At 35.0% G+C, this 16,070-nt stretch overlaps 2 protein-coding genes across 2 annotated transcripts in view; both read right to left on the reverse strand.

Moving 5' to 3' along the window:
* Window positions 1-6,604: 6,604 nt before the first annotated feature.
* On the reverse strand, window positions 6,605-12,150 carry LOC144440466 (poly(3-hydroxybutyrate) depolymerase-like). The gene is made up of 10 exons (XM_078129834.1): window positions 12,006-12,150; window positions 11,454-11,651; window positions 10,732-10,823; window positions 9,738-9,851; window positions 9,242-9,277; window positions 8,899-9,004; window positions 8,526-8,568; window positions 7,895-8,026; window positions 7,255-7,280; window positions 6,605-6,753 (listed from the first exon to the last, which is right to left on the reverse strand). Exons 1-10 carry the CDS (start codon window positions 12,148-12,150, stop codon window positions 6,605-6,607), a joined length of 1,041 nt encoding a protein of 346 aa, XP_077985960.1.
* A 3,064-nt stretch (window positions 12,151-15,214) lies between these two features.
* LOC144440467 (poly(3-hydroxybutyrate) depolymerase-like) overlaps window positions 15,215-16,070 on the reverse strand; it is a 7,504-nt gene continuing 6,648 nt past the window's right edge. Inside the window, exon 11 of the mRNA XM_078129835.1 lies at window positions 15,215-15,381. Coding sequence (XP_077985961.1) covers window positions 15,215-15,381 — 167 coding nt within the window. The remainder of the gene's footprint in view (window positions 15,382-16,070) is intronic.

Raw genomic sequence — 16,070 nt, forward strand, 5'->3', positions numbered from 1 at the left:
TAATTGACTGGATGTAGATAAAACCACATAAAAGTGCTCAATACGGGTAGTAGAGCGAATTATAAACAGGTTTTGAAAATTTGAACCAAATTATATGCTATAGACCCTACAGAACTGTCCCTGATGAGTGAGGACTACGCACCTCACGAAACAGTTCTGTAGGGTCTATAGCATATAATTTGGTTCAAATTTTCAAAACCTGTTTATATATATATATATATATATATATGTATATATATATATATATATATATATATATATATATATATATATATATATATATATATATATATATATATATATATACATTAATTACGACGTACACTGGTCAGTTCTCAAGCAGGCTTCCTCATACTCTAACGTTACCAAACGATGTCAACTATGCCTCTGGGAAAAATATTTTATTATAACTGCCGACAAATCAACGAACTTGAACAGCAGAACTGAATTAATCAGTAAATGCCGGCACGCTAACAAGTTCTTACTTAATAATACGTAACCTTTGTTGTCAATCTTTTTGTGTACACACAGCCATCATTGAACACACACAAGTTATGTACATAATGCAGGATGTATAGCTAACGAATACTATTAAACCACACTATTACACCTGACGATCCTTCGGGTGAAACGGTCCGTAGTGTAATTCCACTATGTAATATCAGACTCGTCTTCTTTCATTTTTATGTATGATAGCTCTCCAAGGTGATCGAGCACTCTACTTGGCGAAAGAAGAATGAAATTATATGTATATATATATATATATATATATATATATATATATATATATATATATATATATATATATATATATATATATATATATATATATATGTTGAGGGTAGAAGAAAATCAAGTCGGGTTTTTCGTCTCTACAAGCCTGTTTCGTGAGTAAATCACTCGTCAGGAGATGTTGAAGTACATATATATATAATAATAAAATAAGATAAAAAATCTACCTACCCCAACTATTTTAAAATTGAATGTAATCGGAAACACACAAAGTTTGTTTACGCCTTATGATAAATGTACCATAATATACTTTAGCTAACGCACCCATTTACTAAACACAGAAAACTATTGCATTGAAATGAAAGTTGAAATGAAAAGAATATAAGTCTCAAGAATGAAAGTCAGACAGGCGAGGATTACGCAACCATGACAACCACATGTATTCAACGTGTGAATGAACTAATTATGCAATATTGTCTAATTTAGTCCCTATACGGTATTTGTCCGAGTTACACCTCCACTCACAGTATAGTCAAAGTCGCTCCTCAAGAAGTCCCGAGATGCATATGAAATGCAATTTAAAATTCAACGACAGTCACCCACACAGTCATTAACATCACGTCTTTGTTAATCAATCACAAAATTCTAACCTATAACACAGTCTCTCATAAAATATAGTGTTTATTGGGGCAGTAAGAGTTACGTGGTGTCTAAATATGGTATATTTGTGAGCTGATGATGCTACTTATACACCTTGAAAAACTACCAACACACTCCAGTTCTGTCACATCCACAGACTTTCAATTCTGTAACTATTTGTTGACGATCGAAAGTCTTCATTTAGGCTTTTTTTCCATATTGAAATAGACGACCGCTACTTGAAGGGTTCATCATTATCGTATTACAGAAAAGTCGGCTGATTGCATATTTAGTATACACTACATGTAGGTGTCAGATTGTAAATTATCCTCAAAATTGTATTGATAATTGTAAAAAGCTAAACATTAACACATTAATTAATAAATTGGTAGTCGACTCGTTCATTACATATACCTCCTTATAAGAAACGATATAGTCAAACGAAAAGTTTTAGCACCCATTTCTGCGATGAACAATTATCCTGCTTGCCTACGGAGTAAGTCGGCCATTCCTTCTCCGTCACGGTGTTGAGTGAAACGCGTGCACCGCCTGCAAGCAGGACTACACCTGTCAGAAACAACAGTCGACAGACGACGCGTACGGTTGCCTTTCTATTAGAGTGGCATTGATCCGGTTCTCCTGAAATACTCAGATGACTTCTGTCGTTTAGATTTCAAAATCCGTTCAAGAGATTTCGAAAAAGACCGTACACAAGCGGAGTTGCTAAAATACAAAGTCCACGATCACATCTGTTGTAATTATTCATTGCAGACTTGAATGCCGTGTATATGTTTTGTTGTTGTATTGTCATGTGTTGGCGATTTTTCGACCAAAACTCAACATATAATCTATACACTGAAAGTTTATTTTTAGGACCAGACAGACTATTACGTTGCATTATATAAGCTTACACTCAAATGTTATGTTACAACATGAAAAACCTTCACAGGCATAGACAAACTGATAAAAGTGTCGAGTGAACCACAGACAAGTACATGTATGTGCATGAACCTACATCAGAGGGGCTCGGTGTTGTTTTTGTATCAATGTTTGTCAGTTTGATAGTGATACGAAGTAGACTTTTTCGGCACCTTCAAAGCCAGTTTTCATTGTCCACCACAAATAAAACGACGTTCTTATCACAGGCGTTTCTATATAACTCTTGCAATGGTAGTATTTCTCAATTTGACGACATCTTTTCAACAATATTTCCATTGGATATTGTGACCTTGTTTTAAATCTTTTATCATGTATTGTTTTATTCTATACTTTCACATAAAGAATTGCCCATGTTGGGACGATAAATATATATTGTATTGTATTGTATTGTATTGTATTGTATTGTATTGTATTGTATTGTATTGTATTGTATTGTATTGTATTGTATTGTATTGTATTGTATTTTATTGTATTGTATTAATATTGTATTGTACTGTACTGTCCTGTATTGCATTGCATTGTATTGCATTGTATTGTATTGTATTGTATTGTATTGTATTGTATTGTATTGTATTGTATTGTATTGTATTGTATTGTATTGTATACTAATATGTTGTCTTTTTATTTATAGGTGGCATTGCTGTATTCCTAATAGCACTGTGTTTCTGCCTATATTGTACCGAGGCATCAGCTATTATTGTCATCATAATGTATTCATTCAAGCTACCCCTCTACAGACTAATGAAGTATTGCAGGACATGCACCCTATATTTTCTTAAGCCAAGCATTCTTGTTGAAACTGGTAAAGAATTATTTAAGGGAATATTCTCGTTGCTGGTATTACTCTGTGATTATGATGCATTAGGACCGTTAATTAGGCTGTTTCACCTACAAGGCATGCTGTTAGTGCTCAGCAAACTTCTAAACATCACATTGTGGCTACATGATATGTTACCATGGCAACGTTTTGTGATTTTTGTTATACATTGTATGTGGATATTCTGTTATCAAGATAAGATTCAAACATCAAGCGAGAGATTTCATACAGCAAACTATAGGAAAAAAATGATATTTTTTATCCACCTGACTACCATGGTGTATGCATATGCACCAAGTACATACTCTGCCTCTGCTGTCATTTATGTTGTTCTTGCTACAGTGCCATTCTTTTTCCTCCAAGAATGGATTTTTAGGAACTTTGAGAGTATCTTTTCAACAATTACAAACATATTCGCAAAAGTACTGTCTTGTCGACTCAACATCCGAAGAAGAAGGGTCTGCGTTGATATTAATTCTAGATGTAGTAACATTATCTATAGCATGTCTGATTATCAACGAAGTCACGTCTTTCTTCTCGATCTGCTGAGATTCTTATACCATATATTGATAATGACATGTTTCCTATTGACAATATTTATACCAAAATTCTCTATCGCTTCAAAGTCTGAAATGTTCTGTTTTGTTATGTCCACCTTCTTGATATTTACGTATGGCGTTCTTCCGCCTGTTGTAAATATATATAAATCTGTTATGCATTGTGCGGATATCCGAAGATTTCCTATCGCTTCAGGTGAACAATTACAGAGGACAAGACATTGTGTTGTGTGCCTCACAGACATGACTTACGGGAGAGTGACTACTTGTGGCCATGTCTTACATGGTGAATGCTTAGTTCAGTGGTTGAACTTTCACCAGACATGTCCAGTGTGCAGGCATGCATTGAGTGAAAGGTACACTAGTTTGTATCAAAATACAACCCTGGCAAGCTAGGTTTAGCATTTGCCTAAACAGACATGACTTATGGGAGAGTGACAGTTTGTGGCCATGTCTTCAATGGTAAAAGTTAAGTTCAATGGTTGACCGACCACTAGACATTCAAGCATGCAGACATACAGTCGAGTGAAGGGTAGTTTGCATTAAAATACAACCCTGGCAAGCTATGTTTAGCATTTACTTAACAGACAGGACTTATAGGAAAGTGACACTTTGTGGCCATCTCTTGCATGGTAAATGTTTTTGTTTCAGTGGTTAACCTTTCATCAGACTTGTCCTGCATGCAGGCACACATTAGGTGCAGTATTCTCCTTAGCATAAACAAAGCACATTTTTCTAAGTTTAGAGCATTGAACGGTATCAAAATGTATCTAAATGACTTTGATACTTGCTAAAACACCATTTACTTGCCTTTATTGACCAAAATTATGTATTAATACGATAATTTAATAGATCATAAAAATGCTAGGCATGGGTTCACCACCATTACTTCTAGAATGTGCTTTGACCTGCCATGACCTCCCATGATTCAACGGGGCAGGCAAGGAACCATGATGTATTATTTCTAGAATATCTAGAAAAATCGGTTTGAGTTGATTTACACAACCAACTTGGCAAATTTGTCTAAATGAAATGTATTTGAAATGATATTAGGAAATATGCATACTTTTCAATAAAGAGAAATCTTGACTCATACTATTTCATTATGTGAATGTGTTGTTAACAAGTGAGCTTGAATGTTGGAGATATGAAAGGCATATGTAAATCATTGTGCAAATTATATGCAAATTATCAGCAATGCTTGTCTTCAATCCTGGGGAGAACACTGGAATGAATGGTAGTTTAACATAGTAGTGGACGTATGGATGACAAAATGGTATTTATTTTGGATTTTTTTATTCATAAAACAACTTTAGTGTGTTTTGCTACTTCAAAAACAAAGTCCATGTTTGTAACTCAATAAATTGGAAAAAGTAAGAAAGTGTCTAAAAAGTTTGTTATTTCATATACAGTAACAAACTTTTCAGACACTTTCTAGCTTTTTTGTAGCGTTTTACATATTTTACACATTTTTAAAATTTCTTGCTATTTATATGAGGCCAAATAAATAAAGTGTCTTTCCGATAACCCGACCAAGCCTTCATATTTTTTACATGCAAAAAGTTAAAATTGTGACAATTAACTTTCTTGCCAAAGTATCTTTTAACTACCTTTTTCTGAAAATTACGTTCAAGAGAGAAACAATGTCTTTTCAGCTTAAAATAGCACTTCTGAATCACATAATCGTCTTCATTTACTTCTTTTTACACTGTATTGACCAACGAGTATCTTGTCTTTGGGTTGAAGTAATTAAAAAATAAACCGTTAAATACAATAAAAATCTCTATTTCTGAAGTCATGTTATCTAAAACAAACAATTTTGGTTGACTGATTTATGAACGACTCTTTTCCAAGGTAGACTTGTGTCATGTAAATGAGCCATTGGAATTGAAAGCCGCACTAGCTGCATTAAATCATTTTCTTAAAAACCAATGGGTTAAATATAGTGACTAACTCATAATATTATACACCGTAAACAGTATTAAATCACCTGTGGGGAAATGTATTGCTGTAGCGTTATACACAGTATATAGTCCAATATATCAAATTCAATTTATTTTGGGTCCGCACCCAAAAAACAGCACCCAGATAAATCACAATTTGAACTTATTTTGTACCACTTATAGATAAAATAGTCCTGTAATTGACATGTACAGAATTCATGTACAAGGTCTAAGTATCGATGTTGTAACAATTTCCAGTGATCATCCTTGGGTTGTCTCATTGAAACAGCTAGTGCAGGTGCTAACCTTCGACAGTGTCTATGGTTTAACATGGCGACCAGAGCTTACATATAGTGAGACATTATGTGGACATGTAAATGGGAAAACCACTGATCTTAAAATATCCAACCATACATGGCAGCATTTATTCACAATGAAATAAGAATAAAGAAAGAAAGAACACTGAGCAATCAAATGATTGTATGAAATCTTTATTTGAGACCTTTTTTTGGAATAATAGAGTCATGGATCTGATTTGCATATTTTGTGCTATTTTTTGTTTAATGTGAAGAGTTACATGTTATTCTCCAAACTAAATACGTGTATGTGTAATCACCACATAACCATGACTCGAGAGATCTATAGTGTACTATAGATTATCCGATGGCGTAACTTTTTTGGTGCACCCACAACTTGAAGTTAATCATCAGGATTGTACTGAAATGGACATGCACAAACCTACCAAATATGGTCATGTTACAATCACTGGTTGTACAAGGGTACAATCCTAAATGATATCTGGAGATTTTTTCTTTAACATATCAACTGACATGAGTATGATTTAGTAAGTGATTTTCATGCAAGTATTTTATTTAGTTACAGTTAATGTTCCAAGTTGGCATATAACCCCCCCCCCCCCATATATCCTAGTACTGATGTAATCATTGAATACTTCATCTCAGCCATCAAATCAGAAACTAACACTCTGGGGTTGGTGGATCGACTGGCGGTTCAATACACTGTTGTCTGACCATATTAGACCTAACTACACCACATGCATGGTGTTCACTGGTCACCACGTCTATGATATTCTTAATGAACTCCATCTGTACACCATCCTTTTCATCTGTTGATAAAATGTATTACAATGTTGCAATGTGTTAGTATTACAGAAGACAACGATGTGAATGAATGCAGAGATATGGGCACATACATACATACATACATACATACATACATACACACATACATACACACATACATACATACATACATACATACATACATACATGCATACGCACAAACACATACATACATACATACATACATACATACATACATACATACATACACACACACACACACACACACACACACATACATACATACATACATACATACATACATACATACATACATACATACATACATACATACATACATACATACACACATACACACATACACAGTCAGTGCAAACTATCTGGTAATAAATACATACATGCGTAACTAAATACGCACACACGCACTCATCAGAAACACACATAAACAGACAGACAGACGCACACACGCACATATATCTAATTCCAGCTTTGTATAGTCCATGCTTATCCTCTACAAGACTCACCATACTTTTGGTTCGTGTATCCCCACCTAAAACAGAGTAAAATGACGTCATTTTAGGAACATACACTGAAAATTGGTCAGTCTATGTCTTTTACCTCATGATATAGTATATATCTGTGATATTCTTAGCTCATTTCGATGTCTACAAGAATGTGTGATTGTTATGACGTACTTCATAAAATCTCTATTCTTTATAAAAAATCTTTAAAAACTGTCACAATTTCCAAGTTTACAAGTAGCATTGTGAATAGATACAATCGGCCAGGTTCAGAGTTCAAAGTTTACAGTGTAAAAATGGCAATTAAAAACAAAGAAGGTGTCGTCACCGTCTGAATTCTCACTGGTCAGGACAGACATACAATGTCAAATTGATATGTTCGACAAAAGCTCGAGATGTTTAATTTACAGAGATTGCATTCAAATGTTCTAATCCCTGTTACCAGGGGTAACCTTTCTTTTGATAAAAGAGTTTTTAAAAAAAGAACATTAGGCAACTATCGGCCTTTGTATACTAGAATACATGTGAATCCGAGTGAACAATATTGGCTATCATGTTGCATTCAAACACTCTTATATTTTCTACTAAAAGAATGTTAAATTCTTAGTCTGATATCTTATTATACTTAAATAGATTCACTCACCAATCCCAGCATCCATTTCCGTTTCCTGCCAGTGCAGACGCATGGGATTGTGGGTGAATTATAATGATGTTGTTGAGTTCACCAACTTCATTGTATCCTGTGTTAAGTGCATACTCCTCATCCATGTTATCTCTGTATAAGGAAAATGTGAAATAAGTGGTTTTGAATGGTACGTGTAAATGAACGACGATCAATGTCAGTCCATGGATATGGTACCTTCACGATATCTTGAATAACCATGGCAAAATCACTACAATATCTACCTGCCTTGAAGGTAATTCACTGAAACTCGTATATCTTCGATCGCCCTCAAACGGTTACAACATGTCATTATAGAGCAGTAAATTGAACAATCACAGAGTTCCTTATAATAATATCACGTGCACCGTTGTCTACTTTTCCAACATGGCTGTCGTCGTTACCAAATTTAACATAAAAATGTTGAAATTTGCTTAGACATGACAACGTTCACTTGAAATATACATATACTTGACAGTTCACTTCCCAAAGTCAGTTGGTGTAAGAGTTAAGCATGAATGTATTACTGAGAGTTTATTCGTGTTGAAAGTGACCATTTCTCTTCCAAATTCTTGGTTTCCCATCATTTCAGGTATTACAAAAGGATACATACCTTCCTTGTAGACAACCATGGAATGAAATGTGTACCTTACAGCCTGAAAATGTTTAAAATGAATACTTTAATTCAAAAATATTACTATCAATGAAATCAAGCTATCAGCAAACTAACATATAAAATATTAAAAGTACCGTCATTGCATGCGGCAGATGACACGAATGGGTTCAGTTATTCATTTTGATATCATTTTCACCTCCCTCTCTCTCTCTCTCTCTCTCTCTCTCTCTCTCTCTCTCTCTCTCTCTCTCTCTCTCTCTCTCTCTCTCTCTCTCTCTCTCTCTCTCTCTCTCTCTCTCTCTCTCTCTCTCTCTCTCTCTCTCTCTCTCTCTTAATGTAGAATTAACCATTAAAAGCTGTGCGTTGTTACCTGGGTTGTTACGACATCCAGTTGGTATATAAATGTAACCAATATCGTCTATACAAGAAGTACCAGTGAAAGTTGGTTCATGTTCCAGTTGGTCAAATGTTAACATCTGTAACATGAAAATCATAGAACTAACATTTATGTGTTAAGGTCAAATACAGTCGAGTAAGTGCATCCAGAAACTATATAATTGCAAAATCGTTGCTGTAACAGGTGTAATAGAACTTGAACAACGCTTCTAAAGCCTTGCAAGGCCTATTTAATGTCATGCCAAAACACAACCAAGTTGTCTGTGTTTATTGTAGTGTTTTATGAATTACACGAGAGCAAATCAAGGAACACTTACATCTCCAGGCAAGGGATTACCATAGGAGGTAGGTTTCTGTGTGGAAAAAATAAAAACATAACATTGAATGGGTAAGAAAACATACATACATACATACATACATACATACATACATACATACATACATACATACATACACACATACATACATACATACATACATACATACATACATACATACACACACACACACACATACATACATACATACATACATACATACACACACACATACATACATACATACATACATACATACATATATACACACATACATACATACATACATACATACATACATACATACATACATACATACATACATACATACATACATACATACATACATATATACACACATACATACATACATACATGTACATACATACATACATACATACATACATACATACATACATATATACACACACATACATACATACATACATACATACATACATACATTAATCAACTAATAATTGATATACACACTAACCTGTAACGTTCCTCCATAGATTTCACTCATCATAATGTAAGCCAATGGATGGTTACAATCATTGATGTACGGCATTCTTTCTTGAGCACATAGACTACCATAATGTTCTGTTATCTGTTGAGTCAAGACAGAAAATTACATATTTAACATGCACCTCTGAAGTGAAAATCTGAAACTTTTTTTTTGTTGTTTTGCAGAAAAAATCATCAACCCTTTAAAAATCAAGGGATATGGGGACAATGGTCGCCAGGTAAATGTTTGAAATACTGGCCAAAAGGATATTAGCCACTTTAAAATCCAAAGTCTCCCCCTAAATTATTGTCTAATGCCTTCAAATATTGACAGAGAAAACCTAAAGGTCATTTACGATTTCGTAAGAAAAGGGGCACATACTTTCATATGTGGTTTGAAGAACTTTGATTTTAGGGAAATTGTTCCTGAGGGACATGAATATTCATAACATCTGCTAGTTTAGTGATACAGAGATTCAACAAACATTGAAATCAAGTTAGTATTGGTAAATGCTTAAAGATTTTAAATCACAAACTGCAAATCTCGCAAATGAATGAAATTTCGAATCACAAATTAAGTACATGTTCCACCACTGGCAAGACATGTAATAAACCCTTTGATTTTGTAAACCCTTGTGTATGAAGTACGCCCTCAATGGCCATGGCACGTATTGACCAATCAGAAATACCCTTTCAGACCTGGCTCCTGCGTTGTGGGATGTCATAGCTTTGATTAATCAATATTCAAGCACAATTTTCAATTGTAACCTTACATAACGAAAGAATTCATTGGTCAAGGCAATGTCAATATCTACCAATCAGATAATCATGTTGTGGCGGATCAAATGCCCCGGCGGAGGAGAAACCTATTATAGCAACGGTTGCCAGTTGACTTTTATGTACATGAATGCGTTGTTTAATATTCAAAGATAAACTTTAATTAAGGACATATTATTGTGTTGAGATTTTTCAGCTTGACTTACCATCGCATGGCCAGCTGAGATACCATAATCTGTGATAATGTTTGAACTAGGCATGAATGTGTGCATGTAATCTTCAGCGGCAAACATTACTCCTATTGTAAACAATGGCATAATTAATGAATGACTGTATGACAAATCAAGTCTGATCAATTTCGAAAGTGAATGATTCTTAAATGACGTATTACGAATCGCCACGTCAAATTTGTGATGTCATGTCGTCTGCTTGTTTTAAGACAATAAAATTGTAGTGATTCTTACATTTCTCATTAATTACCATTCGCTATGTCGAATTTGTGAGCTCATATCGTCTGCTTGTTTTAAGACAATAAAATTGTAGTGATTCTTACATTTCTCATTAATTACCATTCGCTATGTCAAATTTGTGACCTCATATCGTCTGCTTGTTTTAAGACAATGTAGTAATCCTTAAATAGATGACTTTTTACGATTTACTATGTTGAATCTGTGACATCATGTCGTCAGTTTGTTTTCCAGACAATACAACTAGTGGTGTGTTACTATTCACCATTTTGGATTCGTGACGTAAAGTCTGCTAAATGACAACCCCCCAAAAAAACAACAACAACAACAACAAACAAACAAACAAACAAACAAAACAAAACAAAACAAAACAAACAAACAAACAAACAAACAAACAAACAAACAAACAAACAAACAAAACAAAAACAAAACAAAAACAGTGTTGACATGAAGTAACATACCTGGGTCCACGACTGTGTCCAAGGACCCGCTGAACAAGTATGTAATTCCACTTTGCAGGTTAGACACTGGATCTATCGCCCCACTCTGTGCCTTCTGATTGGTCAAATCCACAAGTTCCTGGACATCGATTTGATTTGGATTACTCATACAGGCCTGAAGAGCGGTCAGTGTGCTCCCTTTGGCACAATGGTATGGCCCTGTTGATGTTACAAAAAGTCATTGGTCACATTTCAGTAACACATGTACTTTACTAGCCTAATAGGGAACAACCATTGCCAGATTTCACAGTTATGCATCCCATCTACAAAGTCATACTTTAGATAATATATTTGGGACATCAAGAAATAACCCTAGAATGTATAGCGCAGTACCGATATACAGGCTGGCAGAATACTAGTAGATAGGCAATGGTGATATAACGGTCACATACATACATACATACATACATACATACATACATAGACAGTGCAGGACAGACAGTCAGGCAGATATATATATGTGCAGACCGTATAATGATACAAATTTCAAATTTAGGAAAGTTGGTAACATACCTCCAGCTACAACACCAGATCCCATAATACTAGCAGAGTAGGCAACATGCATCTGAATGGCCATATATGCACCAGATGATGTACCACTAACAGATACCTGGGTAGGATCAGCGCCATAACTCACTGAAAGTAACATACTAATCATTGTTACGTTTTCCACAACATATCATACTTGTATGATGTTTGATACTGCTAGCATATCATGGGGCAAAGACAATTTTTGTTGTCCGGTGTGGTAATACAATCCATTGCAGGTTAGTGTTTACTGGCTCTGTGCAGTATAACCACACACAAAACAAAAAGAAACTGCTCATGCTACATTTTAAGATAGCAAGATTGAATGAGAACAGTTTCTTGCTACATGTTTTCTAAATGAAATGAACTAACGTGCCTTCATGCAGTCATCAATAGGGAACTTGCAAACCTGCCATGTTGAATGTTGCATCATGGGAAATGTGATAATAAATACTAATCAATCAGTATTGTAAATAATATTGTTACATTGTTTATAACCACCAATAATCAATTTATATTTACGCTGACCAGTGTGGGAGATTTATTTTATGGGTAGCTCAAGATAAGTTATTATTATTCAAAAACTAAATGATATATTTATTTCTTTGGCCCTATGTTAGGCCTAATAAAAAAATGTGTGGTTCCGGTTATGCTCAATTTTAGAATAGGTGGGGTAGGTAGATTTTCTATTATATTTTATTGTATTTTTATTCTGTGTTAGTGTCTAGTTCAGGTTTTCCTTTGTTTTCCAAATGGTCTCTGTGTTGTTTATTTCATCATATCAGATGTAAAGCGATTACATATTGGAAGAACAGTTTTATTTTGTCTTTTTAAGTTGATGTCAGTTTCCGCATCCATTATTTCTCGTGAGACTTTGCAATTTGTGCGATTTTATTTTATTTTCTCCCGAATACGTTAAAAAAAGTTTAGGGTTGGCAGTGAAAAAGTAGGTGGAGTCGGATAACCGGAACCAAACAATTATTTGTTTAGGCCTTATGACTGGGAGGGAAATGACACTCCAAGTGTTGATGACGACCCTGATGTCAGGATTCGACACGATCAGAAATTAACCATGACCTTGATTTTCCCTATGATATGCATCAGTAAACAAGTAAGAATAGCGTTTGCAATATTTATGATAACAAATAAAGGCCTAATATGTTCACTTATATCCATCCGCCATACACATTTAAAAAGTGAGTCTGAATTCTTTAGCCAGGAAATGTCTATTTTCTCTCGTTCTTTTGAGGTCGGGATGGAGGTGACATATTCAAACAATGTTGGCGACGCTTTACCTTAATGACGTCGTGTAGAACGCTTGTCACTGACATGTACGGAAGTTGTACATGCGCTGTCGCGACCTTTGTGCTTTAACTAGGGTTAGCAAAAATAACATTGAAGACTTACAGAGAGGTGGTGCAGGCTCTTCAGGATCTGGACACCACCACCATGGACACTGACAAGAAACACGTCCATATAATATGGCGGCAATAAACAGGTTGAATAGCAATCGAATCATGGTCGCTACCATAGACAGATGTCGTCGCTGTAAAATGTGCTGAACTGTTCAGGACAAGAAGTATTTTGTGGGTGGAGCCATAGAAGTTTTGACAACCTGCAGCTGTCAATTACTGGTGACGTTCCAAAGAGCAGGACAGACAGGATTCAATGGGCGGAGCTATGGAATTTGACAACCTGTCAATTATAGTTGACTTTCTGGAAAGTTCGGGACACACATTATTTAGTGGATGGGGCCATTGAATCCGGCAACTTATCAATTAAAACTGTCTGACCATATAAGGTAATAAATTACTAATTAATTTACTCACAGTTGCTAAACTCCGTTTACCAAAATTGCAGTCCGAGTGTATAAACAGCAATATCTCTTTGATCTTACAGATGTCGTGAGAAGGACACCTCATGTCACAAACTACTGGTCGATATCTAAATTATTCATATCATCAATTCTACGCGACCTACATACAATGCACGAATTGCACTGAAATGTAATTTTCTATGATGACTAAATGTTGAATTTTCAGCTGTGTATATTACATAGAAATTTTCATACTGCATTCACGGTGACACGTAAAAATGAGTATCTGAATAGACTCCCAAAAAGTCACATGCACGATAAATATCAAAGCAATTCCATCGGATTTTTAGGAGATGTCGAAAATACACATTCTGACCAAAATACCCAAAATCTGCTAAAAATAGAAGACTACTTATATCATCTTGGTGAGAACAATTCTTAATAGACTCCTCTTAAGACACATGCTCACCAGATGTCAAAATCAACCAGACAACTGGCAGGTTTCAGACAAGAAGACCAATATAACCAAAATATCAAAATAAAATCAATAAAAAAAATAGTTATATTAACTTTTCATGATCAAATCTTTCCAGAATAGTATCCTAAGGGACATGCACACCAAATATCAAAACCATCCAACATCCGGTTTCAGAGAAGAAGATGGAAATAGAAAAGTTTAGGGACAAGACCGGAATCAATCTAAACCTAGCTGTAGACGTTAGCAGACCTATAAAGGCTAAGATCGTGATGACAATGTGTCCTTTGTGTACATTTATGATCTGACTGTCCCGACAATGTTTTACTACTACTGTCTGCCTTTGGACAATGACCTCATAGTCACTATATACTCTCGTATAATAAATTTTGTACACAATGGATAATGAGAAAATACTAAAGTTATTCCACAGTTTGTTGTGATTGATTCTTGCATTTTAATTGAACTCAAAGTTCATAATACTACATTGTAAGACAACATAATCAGATCATTTGTAAGAAATGGATCACTAATACAGTAATTTGTTAATTGTGATAAAAAAAATGAAATACACTTTTAGACCGATTGTTTTGTATTTGGTGGCGATATCTGGTCTTAAGCTTGTTGGGAAATTGCTCTGAATCGTGTCATGCAATTAACTTGGATCTATTAAAAAGTTTGACTTCTAAACTTCCAGGTGGTGTTGTTTCTGGCAATGTTTGGCGGGAATGTGAAGGGGTGTGTAGGCAACCACAGAGTGTCAACAAGGTTATTCGATCCCTGTTCTAAATAAATAAATAAATAAATGAATAAATGAAATCAAATAGATATAAGTGTCATAGCTTTATTCAGATTTAGAATTTGAACCACATTGTCCAGTTAAAGATAGCATCCGGGTTATCTTCATGGTTGACACGTAGTTGTTGTTAGAAATGGCGTAGGTTCCGGTTCCGGTGGAGTGCATTGATATTTTAACAGTTGAGACTCCATGACAGAACATATTTCCAGGTCAGATACCACTCGATCGATCACGTTCTTCGTGAACTCCATCTGAACGCCTCGTTTGATGTCTGAAAAATTGTAAAAAGAAAATAATGATAATTTCCTTAGTCTTATCAGACGTCCAATACTTGAATTCACAACTACTGCCTGACTGATAGGGCTTCAATAGCAGTCTGTTACTAGATATTGACAACAGATCTAGATTCGTTCTGGTGTTTGTAAATATTAGTATGTTGTGTCCCACTAATTGCAACGTTAAAACAATCAATAATCTTAGTAATGAAATTTCTATTCACCGAATCAACGACTCTGTTTCTGTATAAATACGCCGAATGACCAGATACTAAAACTAGAGAGTGCCTTTCGAGGTTCAATTTAGTACAGGGCAGAATATTTGTTCGGCTTCACACAATGTTATTAAGTTCCAAATTACGCAAATAAAATACAGACACTCGCTAGCGCTATCAGGGTCTGTATTCTGTTTGTATGATTTGTAAGGTTGTGTAAAAAAGCATCGTGCAGTAAAAAGTCTCTATGTTTTGGAAGTAACTGGTATATGATCCAATGACATGTACCAATACAGACGGTCAGACATTCTAATTCCCTGATATGTATCACTGTACGAAAAGTCATATTTGACCATGTCTTTCCACCGGGGTAAATCATGAGCAGAGGATGTGTGAATGTGGTGAGTATGAGACGAAGTTCCACCTTTGACTTAATTTACCCACGGTGATCTCTCCCCAGCTGGGTGCGT

The sequence above is a fragment of the Glandiceps talaboti genome, chromosome 9, assembly GCF_964340395.1.
Source record: "Glandiceps talaboti chromosome 9, keGlaTala1.1, whole genome shotgun sequence".
NCBI lineage: Eukaryota > Metazoa > Hemichordata > Enteropneusta > Spengelidae > Glandiceps > Glandiceps talaboti.